We start from the raw sequence: 20,254 nt of genomic DNA, 5'->3' as shown, positions 1-20,254 counted from the left end.
ATCATAGAATATCAGGGTTGGAAGGGACCTCAGGAGGTCATCTAGTCCAACCCCCTGCTCAAAGCAGGACCAATCCCCAACTAAATCATCCCAGCCAGGGCTTTGTCAAGCCTGACCTTAAAAACTTCTAAGGAAGCAGATCCCACCACCTCCCTAGGTAACCCATTCCAGTGTTTCACCACCCTCGTAGTGGAAAAAGTTTTTCCTAATATCCAACCTAAACCTCCCCCACTGCAACCTGAGACCATTACTCCTTGTTCTGTCATCTGCTACCACTGAAAACAGTCTAGATCCATCTTCTCTGGAACCCTCTTTCAGGTAGTTGAAAGCAGCTATCAAATCCTCCCTCATTCTACTCTTCCACAGACTAAACAATCCCAGTTCCCTCAGCCTCTCCTCATAAGTCATGTGTTCCAGTCCCCTAATGATTTTTGTTGCCCTCCGCTGGACTCTTTCCAATTTTTCTTGTAGTGTGGGGCCCAAAACTGGACACAGTACTCCAGATGAGGCCTCACCAATGTCGAATAGAGGGGAACAATCACGTCCCTCGATCTGTTGGCAATGCCCCTACTTATACATCCCAAAATCCCATTGGCCTTCTTGTCAACAAGGGCACACTGTTGACTCAAATCCAGCTTCTCGTCCACTGTAACCCCTAGGTCCTTTTCTGCAGAACTGCTGCCGAGCCATTCGGTCCCTAGTCTGTAGCGGTGCATGGGATTCTTCCATCCTAAGTGCAGGACTCTGCACTTGTCCTTGTTGAACCTCATCAGATTTCTTTCGGCCCAATCCTCTAATTTGTCTAGGGCCCTCTGTATCCTATCCCTACCCTCCAGCATATCTACCTCTCCTCCCAGTTTAGCGTCATCTGCAAACTTGCTGAGGGTGCAATCCACATCATCCTCCAGATCATTTATGAAGATATTGAACAAAACCGGCCCGAGGACTGACCCTTGGGGCACTCCACTTGATTTCGGCTGCCAACTAGACTTGGAGCCATTGATCACTACCCGTTGAGCCTGACAATCTAGCCAACTTTCTATCCACCTTATAGTCCATTCATCCAGCCCATACTTCTTTAACTTGCTGACAAGAATACTGTGGGAGACCGTGTCAAAAGCTTTGCTCAAGTCAAGGAACAACACGTCCACCACTTTCCCTTCATCCACAGAGCCAGTTATCTCGTCATAGAAGGCAATTAGATTAGTCAGGCATGACTTGCCCTTGGTGAATCCATGCTGACTGTTCCTGATCACTTTCCTCTCGTGTAAGTGCTTCAGAATTGATTCCTTGAGGACCTGCTCCATGATTTTTCCAGGGACTGAGGTGAGGCTGACTGGCCGATAGTTCCCAGGATCCTCCTCCTTCCCTTTTTTTAAAGATGGGCACTACATTAGCCTTTTTCCAGTCGTCCGGGACTTCCCCCGATTGCCATGAGTTTTCAAAGATAATGGCCAATGGCTCTGCAATCACATCCGCCAACTCCTTTAGCACTCTTGGATGCAGCGCATCCGGCCCCATGGACTTGTGCTCGTCCAGCTTTTCTAAACAGTCCCGAACCACTTCTTTCTCCACAGAGGGCTGGTCACCTCCTCCCCATGCTGTGCTGCCCAGTGCAGTAATCTGGAAGCTGACCTTGTTCGTGAAGACAGAGGCAAAAAAGCATTGAGTACGTTAGCTTTTTCCACATCCTCTGTCATGAGGTTGCCTCCCGCATTCAGTAAGGGGCCCACACTTTCCTTGACTTTCTTCTTGTTTCTAATATACCTGAAGAAACCCTTCTTGTTACTCCTAACATCTCTTGCTAGCTGCAACTCCAGGTGTGATTTGGCCTTCCTGATTTCACTCTTGCATGCCCGAGCAATATCTTTATACTCTTCCCTGGTCATTTGTCCAATCTTCCACTTCTTGTAAGCTTCTTTTTTGTGTTTAAGATCAGCAAGGATTTCACTGTTAAGCCAAGCTGGTCTCCTACCATATTTACTATTCTTTCTACACATCGGGATGGTTTGTCCCTGTAACCTCAATAAGGATTCTTTAAAATACAGCTAGCTCTCCTGGACTCCTTTCCCCCTCATGTTATTCTCCCAGGGGATCCTGCCCATCAGTTCCCTGAGGGAGTCAAAGTCTGCTTTTCTGAAGTCCGGGGTCTGTATTCTGCTGCTCTCCTTTCTTCCCTGGGCACTGGCCCAGCTCAACCACTCTCATGTTGAGTCCAGTGCTTACATCTCCCCTGTGCTTCACTAGATACCTTGGACGACCAAAGGCAGAGCAGACTGTGTTGGTGAAGCCGCCCTTCCTGCGGCCTGAGGTGTCGGATGGACAGGTCACTGTCAAGATAATGGACAATGGTATCCAGGCTGAACTGAAGAGAACAAAGGTGAGGAAGGAAGCATCCTAAGCAGAGAGAGCCCAGGGCGTGCAGTGTGCAGCCATGAGTAGGAACTGAGTGAGCCTTTCACGTGCTCCCTTTTTTCCCCTCTGTGGTTTCACTGTGTGCGTCCAGCCTGCCCCGCAACTGAAGTCTTGTTCCTTCCTTGTGGCGGCCACTGCTGCATGAGGCTCACACCCTCCATCGCTCTCTCCTCCCGGGTAGCTCTGAGGCACCTCTTCCCTTCCCACCCAGCATCCGAGCCGCACGTGGCCGTGTTCCTGGGATGCCTTGTCAGTGCCAGGAGGCAGCAAGGCCCCTTTAACACCACCTCACTCTGCTGAGCCCAGCGAGGAGGACCTTGCATCCTGCCCCACCCTTCTGATTGCTCCTCTGTCCTGTGTCTCTGCAGTCCAAAGGAAGCCTGGAGGTGATGGAGAGCCAGTCTGCCGACGCTGAGCCACCACCCCCACCCAAGCCAGACCTCAGCCGCTACACAGGTCTGAGGACGCACTTAACCCTGGCCACCAATGAGGGTAAGGAAGGCATGCCAGGCTGACGAGCAGTTGTGCCCCACCCATCGCAGGGAGGGGAGCCCATGGGTGCAGACCAGGATCGAGGTGCATCGGCAGATCCCAGAGCTGGGATAGCAGCAGCAGGGGCTGCTGAGCAGAAGCAAAGTGCATCAGCAGAGCTGTGCATAGGAGCAGCTGGGCAGTTTTAGGAATGTCTCTTGGACAATTTGCAGGGCTTAGTTTGTGTGGCAGACAGCCTAGTGAAGGGCAAAGCGGAGCTAGTGACTGCGTTGTCTAGATTGCACTGATCCCTGGTTGGGAAGGTTGCTGCAGTGGCTCTCTGGACCAGTGAGTTAGAATGGTTTGTGCTGCTACCCTCGTGTGTGGGAAGCAGGGATCCAGAGGGGGCCTGAATCTTGTCTGTAGCCTGATGTCACAATGGTGTTGCCTGTCCTGTTGTGTAGGTGGGAGTGCAGATGTTAGTGCTAATTTCCTTCGTGTAGGTGTTATTGCTGGCTCCTCGCCTGCCAGCTCTGTCCCCACTGGGAGAGGGAATCCAAGGGAATGTGTATGGAAAGGAGGCATGGTCTGGTGACTAGACTACCTTCCTGGGAGTCCAGAGCTCTGGGCTCTGACTGACTCACTTAGTGGCACCTTGAATGAATGGTTTCCCCTCTCTGTGCTGTAGTTTCTCCAAGTGTTTGCCTGCCTCTGAGAGATGGTGTTGAGCTCTTATCTGTGGGGAGAGGAAGCATGAGCTACCGGTTAGAACACACAATGGATCATTGCAGATGAAGACACTGTCCTCATCCCAAGCTGTTTCCCAGCTGCCTGGACCCAGCTGTTCATACTCCCCCCACAGGATGGGTCCGTACTGGAATGTAGCGAGGCTCCATAGGCAGAACTACAGGGCGTGGTGGAAGAGGCGGCATTTGGACAGAATGGGGCTAGAGTGGAGACAGTTCCAGGGTTAGTGGGGGAGGAGCTGGATCGGCAGGAGAAGAGGCTTTGGGAGAGGTGGATAAGATCTGGGCAGGGGCAGAGCCTGGAAGGTGACGGCAAGATGCTTGGCCTTGAGGCAGGAGGTGAGGGCAAGCTGTGACATCTGTAATGCCAGTTGGACAGAGCTCCCGAAATGCCCAGCACACCTCCCCATCCTCCCTCATCAGGAAGAGGAGAGCTGCAGGCTTCTGCCTGCGCTCAGAACAGGAAAGGCTCTTGTGTTGGAGCAGTGTTGAGACGATCCACAAAGCCCGTCCCCTGGGCACCATGGCAGGACTGTCTCCCCGCAGCGTATCTCCAGCATGGTTAGAAATCCCCCAAGCAGTGGAGCCCCTTGAGTATTGCACAGCCCAGTGTGGGGTTTCTCCACCAGTCACAGGACCCCTTGCTCAGCAGAGTGGAGCCGAGAACCCATAACCCAGTGATGGCCAGGCTGCACTCAGGGCTGGAAGCTGCCTGCTTGATCTCAGTGTTGGGAAATGGCCCCCTTGCTCCATTTCATCCCATTCCCAGTGCTGCTCTTTAGCCCATCTAACCCAGCTCCTCCTCCTCCTTGGCATCCCAACCCCCTCTCCCAGGCTCGGAGATGGTTCTCACAGATCAGCATGATGACTGTGGTGTCTCTCAACTGCGGGGAGAGGACACTGCGGCGAGGCAGCGAATGCTGTGTGTGAGTGTGTCTCTCTCTCCCGCCACAGACAGCAGCTTGCTAGGCAGGGACAGTCCTCCAACTCCGACCATGTACAAGTACCGCCCTGGCTACAGCAGCAGCAGCGCCTCAGCCGCCATGCCGCACTCCACCAGTGCCAAGGTAATACCGCCCATGGAAGGCCCTGGGGGCTGGCCCAGACTACAGGGCGGGGGTGGGGAGTGACCCTTCTTAGGAGCTGCCCATGGGCAGCTGGAGGCAGTGGAAGGGGGATATGCAAGGACTGAGTGTCTCAAAATGTGTAGGTTGGGTCCTGCCCCAGGCCACCCACCCAATCATTGCCATTGGGATGTAGTGTTATAAGGGGACAGGTTCCTGGCTCCCACAGGACTCAGGGTTGTCCTCAGAGAGCAGTGCTGGGAGAGGGGCCAGGGCCCTTCTGAAGGGGTTGTTACCCCAGCTCCTGAAGCTGATGTCGCAGGGCAGTGCGGGGTGGGGTGCTGAGTTCCCCCCCCTTATCTCTTGGGATGCGTCCCCTGCCCTGCCTCCGGGGATACCCTATGCAAACCCTACAGGGCAGAGCTGGGGGGAACATGGGGGCTGGGCTGTGAGGGAGCTCCGGACCCTTTTAGAGGAGACCGTACTTTGAGTTCCTCTGCCCTGTCTCAGGGGATGCCAGAGTGGAGTCTGCAGGGTGGAACCCTGGGAAATGGGGTAGGGGTTGGGCTGTCTCTAGAGGTGCCTTGTTCCAGCCCCCAGGACAGTATGGGGGTCAGGATCGGGCTGGAGTGGGTCTCTAGTTTTGTGGGCATTAGGTATGGGGGGCTCTGACTATACCGTGCATCCCCTGTGCCCTGCAGCTGAGCCGAGGGGACAGCCTGAAGGAGCCCACCTCCATTGTCGAGAGCAGCCGGAACCCCAGCTACCGGTCGGAGCCGAGCCTGGAGCCCGAGATCTTCCGCTCTCCCACCTTCGGCAAGAGCTTCCACTTTGACCCGCTGTCAAGCGGCTCACGCTCCTCTAGCCTCAAGTCGGCCCAGGGCACAGGCTTTGAGCTGGGCCAGCTTCAGTCGATCCGCTCAGAGGGCACCACCTCCACCTCCTATAAGAGTCTGGTGAATCAGACGCGCAATGGCAGCTTATCCTATGACAGCCTGCTCACCCCTTCTGAAAGCCCCGATTTCGAGTCAGTGCAGGCTGGGCCAGAGCCGGAGCCCCCCATGGGCTACACCTCGCCCTTCCTCTCGGCTCGCATCACCCAGCAGCGTGAGGCCGACCTCAGCCGCTTCCCTGGTGCTGGCTCGCCCAAGCACCCACCACCCTGCGAGCCCTCGCCCATGCGCTATGACAATCTCTCCCGCCACATTGTGGCCTCCATGCAGGAGCGGGAGAAGCTGCTGCAGCAGTCACCTACCCCACCACCCCTGGCTAGGGAGGAGGACACGGGGCTGGTAGACTCAGGCATCCAGTCAACACCAGGCTCCAGCAACGCCCCACGCACCAGCTCCTCCTCGGACGATTCGAAGCGCTCACCGCTGGGCAAGAACCCGCTGACCCGCCCGGTGCCACCCCGCTTCGGCAAACCGGAGCCACTCCGGGTACGCTCACCCGACCCACCCACTGCCCCACAGCTGGGCAAAGTCGTGTCTTACAGCAGCCAAAAACAGTCGCCTCAGGCCAGCATCCCGGAGACAGAGGAGGTGGCTTTGCAGCCATTGCTGGCGCCAAAGTAAGTACCAACTCTGCCTGCTTCGTGCTTTAAATGGTCTTTGACTCGGCGGGGGACAAGCTGCTTGAACGAGCACCCCACTGCCATGCCCACGGAGGCGCTCGGAGGGAGCCAACAGCATGCAGGAGGGAGAGGCTGGGGGTGATCCACAAGGAGTCCTGCCTGCCCTCGTCTGGCCCTTCCCCCTCTTCCCTTCAACACATGAGCCAGAGAGCGTGGTGTGAGACAAACCCTCTCCCCACCCCAGAGCCATTCCCCTTCCATGCCCTGCTCTGCCTCTCCACCTCTCTAGGAAGTGCCCTGTGTCTGTGAGTTACCTCTCCCACCTCAGTGCAGTGTAGGGGTGTGAGACCTCCCTCCACCCTTCTGAGGAGTGTGGGGCGTGTTCTCCCTCTCCTTCCTGTGCCCAAAGAGAAAGCGAGGGTGTAGGTGTGTCTGCCCAACCCCTCCCTGGGGAGTGCACGGGCTGTGTGTGTCTGCGCCTGCGTGTCCCACCCCTCCCTGGGGAGTGCACGGGCTGTGTGTGTGTCCGCGCCTGCGTGTCCCACCCCTCCCTGGGGAGTGCATGGGCTGTGTGTGTGTCCGCGCCTGCGTGTCCCACCCCTCCCTGGGGAGTGCACGGGCTGTGTGTGTCTGCGCCTGCGTGTCCCACCCCTCCCTGGGGAGTGCACGGGCTGTGTGTGTCTGCGCCTGCGTGTCCCACCCCTCCCTGGGGAGTGCACGGGCTGTGTGTGTCTGCGCCTGCGTGTCCCACCCCTCCCTGGGGAGTGCACGGGCTGTGTGTGTCTGCGCCTGCGTGTCCCACCCCTCCCTGGGGAGTGCACGGGCTGTGTGTGTGTCCGCGCCTGCGTGTCCCACCCCTCCCTGGGGAGTGCATGGGCTGTGTGTGTGTCCGTGCCTGCGTGTCCCACCCCTCCCTGGGGAGTGCACGGGCTGTGTGTGTCCGCGCCTGCGTGTCCCACCCCTCCCAGGGGAGTGCACGGGCTGTGTGTCCGCGTGCCTACGTGTGTGACCCTTCCCTGGGGAATGCACAGGCTGTGTGGGTATCTCCCATCCTTTGATCGGGGGGACAATGTGGATTCTAGCCCTCTTTCCTGGGGGAATTCAGGGCTTCCTCCCAGTATCTTTCATCTTAGTGCAGTGGGGAATCTCTTTCTCAGAAGGGTGGGCTGGGCTCTGTCCACCTTCCTGGTTTGCTGTGCTCCTGGCTCCTTGCCCCTTCCCTAGTACATACCCACTCTCCCCTTCCCATAGTCTGTCCTTGGGTGTTGGACACACCTCGAATCCTCCTTTTCTTCCCGATCTGTATGCGTGGATCCCCTCTCCATCCCCCTGCCATTGAGCGTGGCGTGCTGTGTGGTTGAAAATTCCACCAATCCCAGCCCTGTGGTGTGTGGTCACTTCCTGACGCCCTTGTGTCCTTCCTTCCCCAGAGACGAGGTGCAGATGAGAACCACCTACAGCAAGTCCAATGGGCAGCCCAAGAGTCTGGGCCCGGCCTCCCCCTCTCCTGGCCAGCCACCTCTCAGCAGCCCAACTCGAGGAGGAGTCAAGAAGGTCTCTGGAGTGGGCGGGACCACTTATGAGATCTCTGTATGAGGGGCGAAGCTCTCTCCCCACTGTCGCCTACTCCCTGGCTGATACCAGAACGCCTGGGCCCTGGTGGGCAGGGGGCATACTCAGGAGCAAGGCACCCCTGCTCTCTCACATGCATGGACATTTTCTAGAATCCTCCAGCTGCAGGGGGAAATAGCTGAGAGGACAGTGACCTTTTAAAATATGACCCCTGGGATTTGGGACGAAGCCTTGGGCACCCCCTAAATCATCACAGCTGCAATGCAGCCTGGGTCCCCCTCCTCCTCCCAACCAGCTGAGAGACTACAAATGTAGCACATGCTGCCGAAAGAAAGGGGGGAGGACTATCCCGGCAGCACCCCCAGCTGGTGGGGGGAGGCGCAGCCTGCATTTGCGCCACCACCAATGGGCCAGACACTCGTGGACCTTGTGCAATCACTCGCCTCGTGCGGTAGGAACGGATCGTTTTTAAAACAAGGATAATTTTTTTTATGATTGTTACGGATTCTATTTTTTCCCCTCTTCTGAGTTACCAGGTGTGTGTATATATAAATATCTATATATAAATATAAATATAAAAGAAATTATATATCTACGAGAGAGAGGGAAGAATCACCCCACAAGGGCCCAGGCCCCACGTGCCCCCTTAGGACACCCAGCCCCAGGAAGCACGACATGGGAATGTGTGCGTGTGTGTATAGAGTATATATGGCCAGAGGGGTGGGGGACGGGGGGTTTCTACCACTGGTGTCTGGTTAATTCGAAAGGAGACACCTGTGGAATTGCCAGTGTGGGAGGGATGGGAAAGTATTTTATATTTAGGGACAAACACCAGGTCCTTGCTCATGTGATCCCAGGCTTGACCATTGCTCAGTGCTTCTGGGGCCTGTCCTTCCTCTAGCAACCATGCTAGGGTCCTGGGCCCGGGCTGCCTTTTGTTTCTCATCTCCCCCTCTCTGGCTTCTCTGGTTCCTGGGCAGATTTCCTATCCTGGGGAAGCAAAGCAAGGGGGGAGAGCTGGAAGGCAGCCCTCCCACCCCCATCGTGCAGTGGTTAGGCGTGACCTCCCCTTTAGCTGGGTGGGGTGGGCAAATCCATGTCTCCTTTGTATGGGTGGGTTTAATTAAGGACTCAGTTTCCCATTTTTACAGCCTCCAGTATTCAGATGGGATGGGATGTGTCATGAAACTGATTCCCAGCAAAGTGGGGAGAATGGACTGTTGGGTTTCTTCTGTTTCCTGACGCTACCTCTTCCACAACAAACAGATGAGCTTGCACGTGCTAGAGACATATCACTGGGGCTCAGAAGAGCACTGGGGGGGCTTGAGGGCTGTGTTCCCCTGTATAGAGATTTGACCTGTATCTAATCCCTCGCCCACAGACAATTTTAGCCATTCTTCTCTCTGATGTTTTTACATTTCTTATTTTTGATGGTTCCGTTACGGTTTCTCACTGTCACATGATTGTTTTTATTTCCAAACTGGGGAAGAATAAAAAAAGAGGAAACCAAACCAAACCCCAAAAAGCAATATTTTCATGTCATATGCCAAAAAATTTTTAGACATCCACACCAAAACCCCATGAAAATCTAAAGCAAACCAAGCAGAAATCCAACCTAATCTCCAGGCACTACTTGACTCTTTCTCTATGGCAATATCTCTCTTGTGGCCTCCACAGAGCCGCACTTTTATTTTTTATTATGATTAGCCATTTTAAAATGAGGAATTAAAAAAAATCTAATAAGCCACCCCTCCAGGCTTGTGTGGTTTTTGTTTCATTTTCCTAGGGGGAGGTGTTGTCTCCTTTGGTATCTTCCTTTCCCATTATTCCATCCAAAAGAAAGATTTGCAGCAGAATCACCTACGTCTTGAAGAGCCAGAAAATCAAAGAATTAACCTGAGGGCTGAGTTGCCAAGAGAGGTCTCCAGAAGGTACATGAGTGGGTCCTCACTCTGTTCTAAGCTGTGGTAGCAAAGGGGAAGGCCTGCTTGCTAATGAGGCATAACTGCTAGCAGTGGTCAGTTCCTTGTTACCTGGTGGTGTGTGAGGAGCGGAAAGACAAATTGACTTTGGAAACTATCCGTGACGGGCAACTATTGATGAGTCTGTGAGAGCTTGCAAGTAGGGCATCTACATAACCTCAAGCGGGCAAGGGCCTGGCTGTGAAACAGGCAGAGCTTGCACTTTGGGGAAGATGGAGGCTGATGGTAATGAAAGAGATGGGAAATAAGGGCGCCACCCAGCTCTCCCCACTTGATCTATTCCATCAAAGGGTAAAGGAAAGTTTTCTGGATATGAAACCTGCCTAAGCAGCAACTAGAGCTTCAAGCATGCCCAGCACACCCAGCAGGCCCACTGTGTAACCAGGCATAGGAGCATGCTAGGCTCTATCCAATCAGCAAAACACTTCAAGATAGCAAAAGGTTCCTGCATGAATAGCCAGGTTCTTTGATAGTATCTGGAAACCTCTGCCTATCCAATGAAGATTAAAGGCCTTCTCCCTCCCTAATCTCAAACCTATGGGTCCCTGATCGTTTCCACAGAGTCCCCAGATGGCATTCCTCAATTGAGCTGTTGGGCTTAACTGTATCAGGAAGAACTACTGCTGGAAATTCACTCCTGACAAATAAAGCCATTCAGCCTGAGCTACCATCGTAGGGAGCGTATCCAAATTACAGTTTCAGGGCCTTGGCTCATCCTGGATATCTGAGATCTCAAATGCTAGGTAAGTTCAAACCAGTGCCTGGTACTGATCTGTTAGAGGAAGGTTGCTAGTTGTGGACCTTGTGGTAAAATGGGTTCTAGCGATGGATCTCCGATTCCTGGTGGGGGACCAGCACTGTCAATATAAGATGTGGTCGTTGTGGGCCAGTGTCAGCACCGCATGCATTCAGGTCCACACACATGGTTTCAAAAGCCACTGTCAAGTTGCTAAAGCAAGTGATGCAACTATACAAATATGTCGTAATCAACCATGGTTTTCAAGGAGACCAACTAGAGGCACCTTTAAAAGGGCCTAAATTTCAGAAAATGATGAGCACCCACCCTCCAAAAATCAGGCCCCATTAAGATGTCTCCACTGGGGCTCCCCAAAATCTCTAGACGCTTCTGAAAATGTTGGTCAAGTGTGTATATATAAAAAATGGATATTTCATCCCAAACCAGTAACAGCCTGAACTCGAATGAGCCCTGGCTTGCTTTTTGGGTAATGTACATGCCTTACCTTGATTTTGGTATCAAAACATTTTCTTTTAAGAGATATTATGGGAAATATCAATATATACTGGATTCTTCTTCTAGTGATTACACATGTCCATTCCAATATAGGGGAGTGCGTGCCCCGAGCACGGTCACCGGAAATTTTTCCCTCGGTGGTATCTGTCAGGGTGGCTCTGGTGCCCTGTGGTGCCATGCACTCATAGCGCTGGTATGAAGGGCACAACCGACCCCATGTCCTCTCAGTTTCTTCTTACCGTCCATGACTGTTGCTGGGACTATTCCCCTTGCTGTGGCGAGCGTCTCTCCGATGGAAGGGCGCATTCATCCCATCAGGCTGTACCCAATCCAGCCTCTGGTACCGAGGCCAGTGCTGAGCTTCAGAAGCCAGTTCTGTGGGATCTCGTTGGTGCAGAAGGAGAGGAATACCCTCAGCTGCTGCAAGCTTCCTCTCTGGACGAGGCTGTGTCGGGCCAGGAATGTCACCTCCCCAAGACAACTATAAGGCCCACCAGGAGCTACTGAAGAGGGTGACCTCGAACTTGGGCTTGCAGGCGGAGGTAGTGAAAGAATCCTCCCATAGCCTGATTGACATTCTGGCCACAGCACGGTTGTCAAAAGTAACCCTGCCCCTCAATGAGACCATTATGGACCCAGTGAAAGCCATGTGGCAAATCCCAGCTTCCTTTAAGCCCCACCTCAAGAAGAGCCGAGAGGAAGTACTTGATTGGGGTCTGGAACAGCTGCCTTATGAGGAGAGATTAATAAAACTGGGACTTTTCTGTTTGGAAAAGAGACTACTGGGGGGATATGATTGAGGTTTATAAAATTATGACTGGTGTGGAGAAAGTAAATAAGGAAGTATTATTTACTCATAACACAAGAACTAGGGGTCACCAAATGAAATTAATAGGCAGCAGGTTTAAAACAACTGTATTTCTTCACACAACGCACAGTCAACCTATGGAACTCCTTGCCAGAGGATGTTGTGAAGGCCAAGACTATAACAGGATTCAAAAAAGAACTAGATAAATTCATGGAGGATAGGTCCATCAATGGCTATTAGCCAGGATGGGCAGAGATGGTGTCCCTAGCCTCTGTTTGCCAGAAGCTGGGAATGGACGATGGGATTCAGGCAAACAGAGGCTAGGGACACCATCTCTGCCCATCCTGGCTAATAGCCATTGATGGACCTATCCTCCATGAATTTATCTAGTTCTTCTTTGAATCCTGTTATAGTCCTGGTCTTCACAATGTCCTCTGGCAAGGACTTCCATAGGTTGACTGTGGTGGATCACTTGATTTTATCTGTTCTGTTCATTCCCTCTGGGGTACCTGGCATTGGCTGCTGTTGGCAGACAGGATACTGGGGTGGATGGACCTTTGGTCTGACCCAATATGGCTGTTCTTATGTTCTCATGTGCTTGCCCAGGTTTATGAATTCCTCCATACTCATCCCCTCCTTCTTCCTGGATACTTAGTGGTGTCTGCAGCCAACGAAAGGGAGAGCAAGGTCTGCAGGGGGTGGTGACTCAGGCAAAGGACTCCCAAGAAGCTGGAGCTTTTCAGTAAAAAAGTTTACCCGGGGGCTGCACTCCATGTTGAAGCTCAAGGAGTCGCTTCCCCAAGAGTCCAGGCAGGAGTTGTCAGTGGTGGAAGAAGGGAAGTCAATAGCCAGGGCTTCACTGAACGCTGCCCTGGATGCAGCGGATTGAATGGCCAGGTCCATAGCCACCACAGTAGTAGTCTCCAGCATGAGGTCCAGCAAACCCTTCAAGGTCTCCCCTGCAAGGGAGCTTTGCTCTTTTCAGAGCAGACTGATGCTAAGCTCCATGGGCTCAAAGAATCCAGAGCGACCCTCAAGTCCCTGAGTTTGTATACCCTTTTTGCTCATATCAGAATGTGGTCAATATATTATTGGATGTTGTGAGTTTATACATCCAGTTGAGAGAGTCTTCACATGTTTGTCATCATGCCTCAGGACATTCTAGATTCACTGAGGTGGTGGACAAACAAATGTTCTTCCAGGTGTGCTATTCATCCCCCTTCCCCATCAGTGATAACATGGGACGCATCCAACATGGAATGGAGAGCCCGTGTGTCTCAATTTACAATCAGGGGCTTTCCAAGAAAAGACCATACACATTAGTGTGTTAGAATTAAGAGCCATCCGTCTGGTGCTCAGATCATTCCTCATATACAATGGAACATGGTGCAGGTATCGACAGACAATACAACTGCTGTGTATTACCTGAACAAACCAGGCGGAGCTCGCTTGGTTCCAGTTATGTGCTGATTGGTGTATTCTGCATAAGATCTATCTGGTGGTCCTGTATTTAGCATGGGAAAGCAATCTGCTAGCAGATCATCTCAGCAGGGACAGTTCTCAAATTTCAGGAGCTCCAGTTCCAAGTAACCTTAGAGTGGTCCCTGAAGGATTGAGTAATTCAAGATATCTTTTCCTATTGGGGTCAATTCAAGGCACACCTGTTTTGTGATGAAAAATGCCCCATCTTCTGTGCAAAAGCTGGGAGGAACCGTCAGTCCCTTCAGATGCCTTCCTTCTACATTGGCGAAAGGGGGCTTCGTCCCCGCCGTTCAGAAAAAGGGGAAGGAGATTTGGCAGGACAGGGCAAGCATGATTTGGATTGCTCCAGCTTGGCCAAGACAGCAGTAGTACATCTGCATCAGCTGTCAGACGGATGGTACGTGCGTCTTCCACTGTCTTTGGATATTTTGTCACAGCAACGAGGCAAGATTCTCCATCCAGACCCACAGTCTCTTCATCTAACTGCGTGGGCCATCGGACTTTGCCTAGTTGTGAGCAGTCATGTTCTTCCTTGGTACAGAATGTACTACTCATTTTTATCGACAAGACTATGTTACCAATGTAACTGACTAGATTTGTCGCTTGGAAGGAGAGAAAATCTGATTCTCCAGCTTCTATACCCTGTGTTCTGGAGTATTTAATCTGTGTCAAGTCTGAAGGATTATCTAATCCTTCTTTTAAGAGTTCACTTGGCTGCTATTTCAGCTTACTGTGATTTGATTGAGGGTAGATTGTTGTTTGTACATGATTCCATCAAAAGGTTTATGAAGGGGATGTCTAACATATGTCCTGCTTCAAGGGATCTTGTCCCATCTTGGGTCCTTAATTTGGTATTATCTATATAAGGTCACCCCTTTGAACCCAAATTAGAGTGTTCATTATTTTATTTAATGGTTAAAGGAGGGCTTAATCACTATTACATCAGCCAGAAGAGTGAATGAACTACATGCTCTGGTGGCTGACCTGCCATTTACTAGTCTTCACAGAGACAAAGTGGTTCTTAGACCTGATTCTAGGTTTTTTACTAAAAGTAGTGTTTGAATTTCACATCAGTTAGATAACTAATTTGCCAGTTTTCTTTCCCAACCTTCATGCTAGTAAAGTGGAGCCTGCATTGTAAGACAACCTGTTTGTTAGGTTGTAAGACCACTCTTGTTTACTACTTAGGTAGAACTAAGAGTTTAAGGATGTCATCCAGACTGTTTCTTATGCTAAGATTCATATGGGTCATAGCTTGTCCGCTCAATCTGTTTCCAGATGGGGTGAGCAATGAATTGTGCGATGTTATGAGTTAGCACAAGTTCCTGAGCTGCCTGTCATATCCGTGCACCTTCCCCTCTTTCTCAGAGACCTATCCTGGTCTTCTGGGTTGGCGGTGAAAGGAACTGAGGCGCCCTTGGAATGCTCAGAGACATTGAGGAGAGGAGTAGGAGGTGGTGCACATGGCTTGGAGAAGGTTCTACCATAAAGCGCCACCAGGCAGGTCAGTATCCGTAAGCGTGGATATGCAGAGTCATCGGAAAGAGCTCCAGTTCCAAGTAACCTTCATTTTTTCATTAGTAGATCAAAGGATTAGCATTCCCAGTACTTTAGGGCCCTGATCTTGGTTGGAGCCTCCTGTAATATAAAGAAGACAAGATTGTGGATGCGGTGCTGTCTTTTATTGGCCCAACTTCTGTGGGTGAGACAAGCGTTTGAGGTCCACAGAGCTCTTCTTCAGCTGTGTGTAAGCTTGAAAGCTCTTTCTCACCAGCAGAAGCTGGTCCAATCCAAGATATTACTTCACCCAACATGTCTCTGATATCCTGGGTCCAACACAGCTACAACAACACTGCATAAGATAATGTTGTGAGAGTTTCTAGGGGTTGAGTGGATAAGTCTTGGGTCTAACAACAAAGATCAGGGCTCTACCACAAACCTCCTCAGTGATCTTTTAAGTCATTTATATTTTGTTTACCCCATCTAGAAAGTGGACTCGTGCACATTCCCCTTCGGCCAACAGGGAATGTAGGAGGCAAGTATCTCAGCCTGGGTTGGAGGCTGCTAAGAATATTCTCTCACCTGATTTTCTCCCTGCTTTCATTGACAGAATTGTGTCTGAGTTTTCAAATAGGTGGCAGTTTCTTAAACTCTTGACTATTCTGCCCTTGAAAACTTGCCTCTTTCATAAGCCAGCATCAGTCCACCTCTGTTACAAATTGTGTGGTGTAATGTGACTGTTGGTCTGAAAGAGGGATGTGAACATGCAGTACTGCTAAAATCTCAAATGAAGAGGGAGCCATTTTGGAGTTGTCATCTCTGAAAACCATTTAACTGATCAAGTATGCAGGGCATTTGCTAGTTGTCAGACTTGGTACTAAAAATTTGAAAGCATGAGGCTATTTGTGTTTGGAATTACAAGATCAGCTTTATAAATGGACTGGCATCCATGGCACCTTACCAGTCATCTTTCCATAAGAAACCACCTCCCTCTGTAGAGAACTCTGCCTAGAACTCTGGTGCTGCAGCATCGCAAATGCTGTCCTGTCCTGTTGAGCGAGAGGAAGATCTGCTAGCCGTTGGCTATAGCGGGACCCTTATTTTCTTTCTAAACTTCAGTCAGCTGATGATCTCTCATACAGTGAATGATTCTACTTCCACTGAAATTAGTGACCAAAAAATGACATTGAAATTAGTGGGAGTAAAATTGGGTCCAAGAGTCTCCCCAACAAAAATGAATAGCGTTAACTTATTTCCTTCAAATGCAGCTGGGTCACAAGTTTCAAAGTATAGTGACAAGATGGTCAGTTTGAAGAGTGGTGAAGTCACTTTTGAGCTACAGCGGGACACAGAAATGTTACAGCAAAAGTCTGAAATCAGGGTAATTTTTGTAACAACCTGTTTGAATTAACCTCAGACTTTGCAGAAACCGTCTCCTGTGCATTCCAAGCAAATCTGGACATTTTTAGGACAAACACATTTTCCGAACTAGTGTTTCAAACAGTGTTAGTGTACAGATTTGTGTAAGGAGGACGTGGGCTGGAATGAGCCTCAGGAGAGCTGGGTTCAATTCCAACGCTCATAGACTTCCTATGCCATTGGACAAGTTGCTTGGACCTTACCGTCTCTGGGCTTCAGGTCCCTATCGGTAAAAGAGGAATAACACTCCCCTGCCTCCACAGGGGTCATTGTTTGTGAGGCCCTCAGATACGGCAGTAATGGGAGCCATCTAAGCACCTAGAGAGAGCTAGGTAGTAGCTGTCTGCATGGAAAGGTGGTTCCTCCATCAGACTAACAGCACTTTGGAAGGGTTTAAAAATTCTGTTCTACCAGTGGGCTGCTGCATCATGAGAATTCCCCTTCTATTACCCAAAGCCTTATTCCTGTGGGACAGCTGGAATACATAGCTGCTCACCAAGGGTCAGTTTCAAAAGCCTCTAACACTCTGGGGTGTTGTAGGCATAGCAGAATCAGCAGCAGAGACTACCCCAGGAAGGTTGCAGCCCATGGTTGTAACTTTTTATGGGAGCTATGGCATATCTGTACAAGAGGCCGTCCTCAAAGGCTCCAGACCACACAGCTCCCCATACCTCTAACAGTCCCTTGGACATGCACTGACTTGGGAGCACTTGAGATACGGAATTACTGCCTAAGTTCCACCAGTCCAAACTGTAGTGACCACAGATGCACCTGCCCTGGGAATTAGGAGCCTACTCTTGGGGTGCAGGATCTCTGCAGGAATCCAAACATCCTGGAGCAGAGGTGGCTCCTGTCTGTGCTTTGGGCAGAGGTGTTCTAGAAGACGGCTCTGATTCAGTCGGGTCACAGTTTCACGTAGACAACCAATGAGGGATAGGTTCTCTTCTGTGTTGAGTAGCTATGGAGGTGGGGCAGTGGAACCTGGCTCACCCAATAGGTCCTAAGTGTCAACCTGAGGGAGAAGGAAGAACATGAACCCAGCCAAGCCCAGCCCAGTGGTGATACCCCCCCCCCTCAGGTGTGGCATCTAGGTCAAGCAAATCACTTTTTGTGGATCACTCCAAGAGGACTCTGGCTGCCATGCCTCTGAACATAGCTGCTCTTTCTGCAGCCCTCTGCTGATGGAGGTCTTTCTTATCCTCTGGGAAAGGACTATCATGTATATCTCCTATGGTAGGGCCTTGACAAACCTTTGGAGAGAGACGGATTCCAGGGTCTTCATGTCTCCACATGGATCAGGATAAGGCTGGGTGCACTCACGTTAGAGACGGCCAGGGCCCATTCCATCAGGTGGACTCTTCTGTGCATTCTGACCCTGGCTCACTATCTGTGGGGGACTGGTCCTCACATAAGTTACCTGGTATGAGGCCATCAGTCCTGGCTGTACTGTGACTGGACTCATGTTGCTAGTGCAGTCCTAGCAGAGATTCCCGGAGGAGCAGAGAGTTTTCTTCTTAGTCTATGAACCAATTTCCAATGCTCTGCTTGTGCACTATTCCTATCTAGGATGTTTAGCAACAGCCAGTCTTGTTCTCAGGCTTGGAGCTGGAGCTTGACTGGGTCAATGTGCATCAAAACCTCTTGGCTGCTCAGAAATGGTCAAAGGTGGGGAATAAAGCTTGTGACCTGGCGTGAAGCAGCTGTAATGCATCCCTCCCATGTGACTGGTTTGCCCTTTGGCTGTGAGGGCTAACAGGGCTGCCCTTAGTGAAGTCAATTGTAAAACCCCCACTGTGATGTCTGGCTACTATTTCAACTTTCCATACTGTAGCTAGCCAGCCAGCCCTGATTGCCCAGCTACTTGTCATCGGAGTTGTAAGGTGCTTATTGAAGAGCCCAGTGTGATGGGGATATGGATGCAGCCCATGCAAAGTGGCCGAAAGCTCAGCCTGTGCTTCTTGATACTTCACAACTCAAATGTCTAATGGGGTAAGTTTTCTTCAGTGTCAATCTCCTTGGCTCATAGGGACCTTCCTCCCCTACACTGGACTCCATGGAGATACCGCTATGCTGGCCTCCTCCAACATTCCTCCTTGCAGTAGTGACCACTTCACCTCTGTGGATTGTCCTGCAGTGTTGTTCCCATCTCTGTGAGGTCCTTCTCCACAAATTAATAGCAAAGGGCCCCTCACTTGTGATGTGGTGCTGTCTACGCTAAACCTTTTATCAGGGCCAGTGCTTGTAGAGGCCCATGGGGGAGGATCTTTCCATACTATGAGTGGACTCACCTGTGTGCGGGTGGCATCTGAAATCAAGGCACAGGCTCAAACTGGCTGGGAGAAACCACTGCACTTTGCTGGCCACTGTTCAGAAAGGAGCAGCAGCTCTGAGAATGAGGTTGAAGCAAGATCCCAAAAGGGAGTAAGGGATTGAGATGCAAGTGGAAGATAAGACAAGCAGAAAACACTTCACACACCCTTTGTTCACCCTCTCCAGAACAGTGACTTTATTCCCTATGAATTGCTGCTCTGCGGTAGGAGTGCCTGTTTGCAGTAAACATATAAGTGTTCCTAGGCTCAGATCTGTGCCTCCCTTTTGATCCCTATGGCTCACACCCTCATTTCTGCTGTGAAAAGCTGGCAGGCTTGACGCCAGAGAACAACGTCCTCATTCATTCACTGTTTGCAGTAGGAACTGACTAGAACCACCCTTGTGCTTTCCGACCTGCTCCTTAGTGTGGGGAGAGGGAGGGTGTTAGGATTTTTGGTTGTCACGTTATGAGGGTGTTAGAACTTCCAGGCAGTCTGGAAACCTGTGTGTCAGGGTCAAATCTGCACCCAAACGTGTGCACGGAACCAAGTAAAGGAAACCTTTCTGTGATTCACTAAAGCAAACAAGCCTTTCCCAGCAATTGTTGCAACCTAACTATGCCCACCATGTGCTGTCGGGAAACTGAGTGAAACTGGCAACGAGTGAGGGACAGCAAAGCAGCCATGGCCAAGCTAAGTAAGAGAGAAACACAACACGATAATTATTGGGGTGGGCATTACTGCCAGAGCAAAGGAAAGCTGGTTACTGCACCTATGGTCACCACTTCAATTAACCCTCCCAATACCCCTCGGCAGAAGGGGAGACAACCCTAGCCCAGGTCTACAGGCAGAGTGGGATGTGGCAGAACTGGGCTCCACCTGCATCCCCCGCCCCCCCCCAATCTGTGTGCATGCCTGGTGGCTGAAGCTGGGTCAGAAATGGGTCAGGGGGGATGGTTGCTATGAAAGTGCACCCCTCCCCCTTGGCAGAACAGGAATGACAGTGGGTAAGCCAGCCCTAAGGAGCAGAGACAGGTAAGTGCTAGAGGGGCCTCCCAGGGAAGGGAAAGGCAGTCAATTCCCAACTCTATCTGGGGGGACTGCAGGGGAATGGTGCAAACTGGCTCCAGGGGAATGGTGCAAGCTGCTGCCATGCCGGGGAGGGGGGTAGCCAGGATCCAGTGAGGGTCAGGCAGAGCATCCGTAGCAAGAGGGCCCCGATCCAGTGTGTGAGACAGCAGGATGTCATGGCTGCTACAGGGAGAGCTTCAAGATTGGCCAGTGCTCCAACCAGCTCATTAACCCTGCCCTGACTGTCCTGGTGGGTGGGGGCCAGCTAGGTCTGTTTATTGGTCTGTCTGTAACCACAGCATAGCTTGCCTGTGCCCATGGATATTTCAGCCATGGAGATGCAGTAACAGCTGGGAACAGCTTACTGGAACTAGGGCTGTAGGGGGAGAGAAAAGAAGGGGGCTGCAACGTAGGGAAGGAAATGGGGTACTTCAGTGGGTGCTGGGGAAGGGGGCAGGAATAGGCAGAGACAATGTCTAGCCTCAGCAGGATAGAAGGGATGCCCTACTGGAGGGGATGGGGCAGGGGCAGACACAGCAGGGGGCAACTGGCCCCTTTGCACCTGGGCCCCAGGCTGCACCCCCTCTTCC

At 51.5% G+C, this 20,254-nt stretch overlaps 1 protein-coding gene across 3 annotated transcripts in view; it reads left to right on the top strand.

The window, feature by feature from the left end:
• Window positions 1–9,588, top strand: part of ZDHHC5 (zinc finger DHHC-type palmitoyltransferase 5) — a 42,210-nt gene extending 32,622 nt beyond the window's left edge. For all 3 annotated transcript variants that reach the window (XM_007068436.4, XM_027830603.3, XM_043548313.1), the window contains 5 exons: window positions 2,248–2,380; window positions 2,784–2,907; window positions 4,587–4,699; window positions 5,398–6,266; window positions 7,700–9,588. In XM_007068436.4, the coding sequence (XP_007068498.1) occupies window positions 2,248–2,380; window positions 2,784–2,907; window positions 4,587–4,699; window positions 5,398–6,266; window positions 7,700–7,865 (1,405 nt within the window). In that variant the 3' untranslated portion in view covers window positions 7,866–9,588. The remainder of the gene's footprint in view (window positions 1–2,247; window positions 2,381–2,783; window positions 2,908–4,586; window positions 4,700–5,397; window positions 6,267–7,699) is intronic.
• Window positions 9,589–20,254: the final 10,666 nt, after the last annotated feature.

Source organism: Chelonia mydas, chromosome 6, assembly GCF_015237465.2.
Source record: "Chelonia mydas isolate rCheMyd1 chromosome 6, rCheMyd1.pri.v2, whole genome shotgun sequence".
NCBI lineage: Eukaryota > Metazoa > Chordata > Testudines > Cheloniidae > Chelonia > Chelonia mydas.
This window is presented reverse-complemented; position numbering and strand designations above follow the sequence as displayed.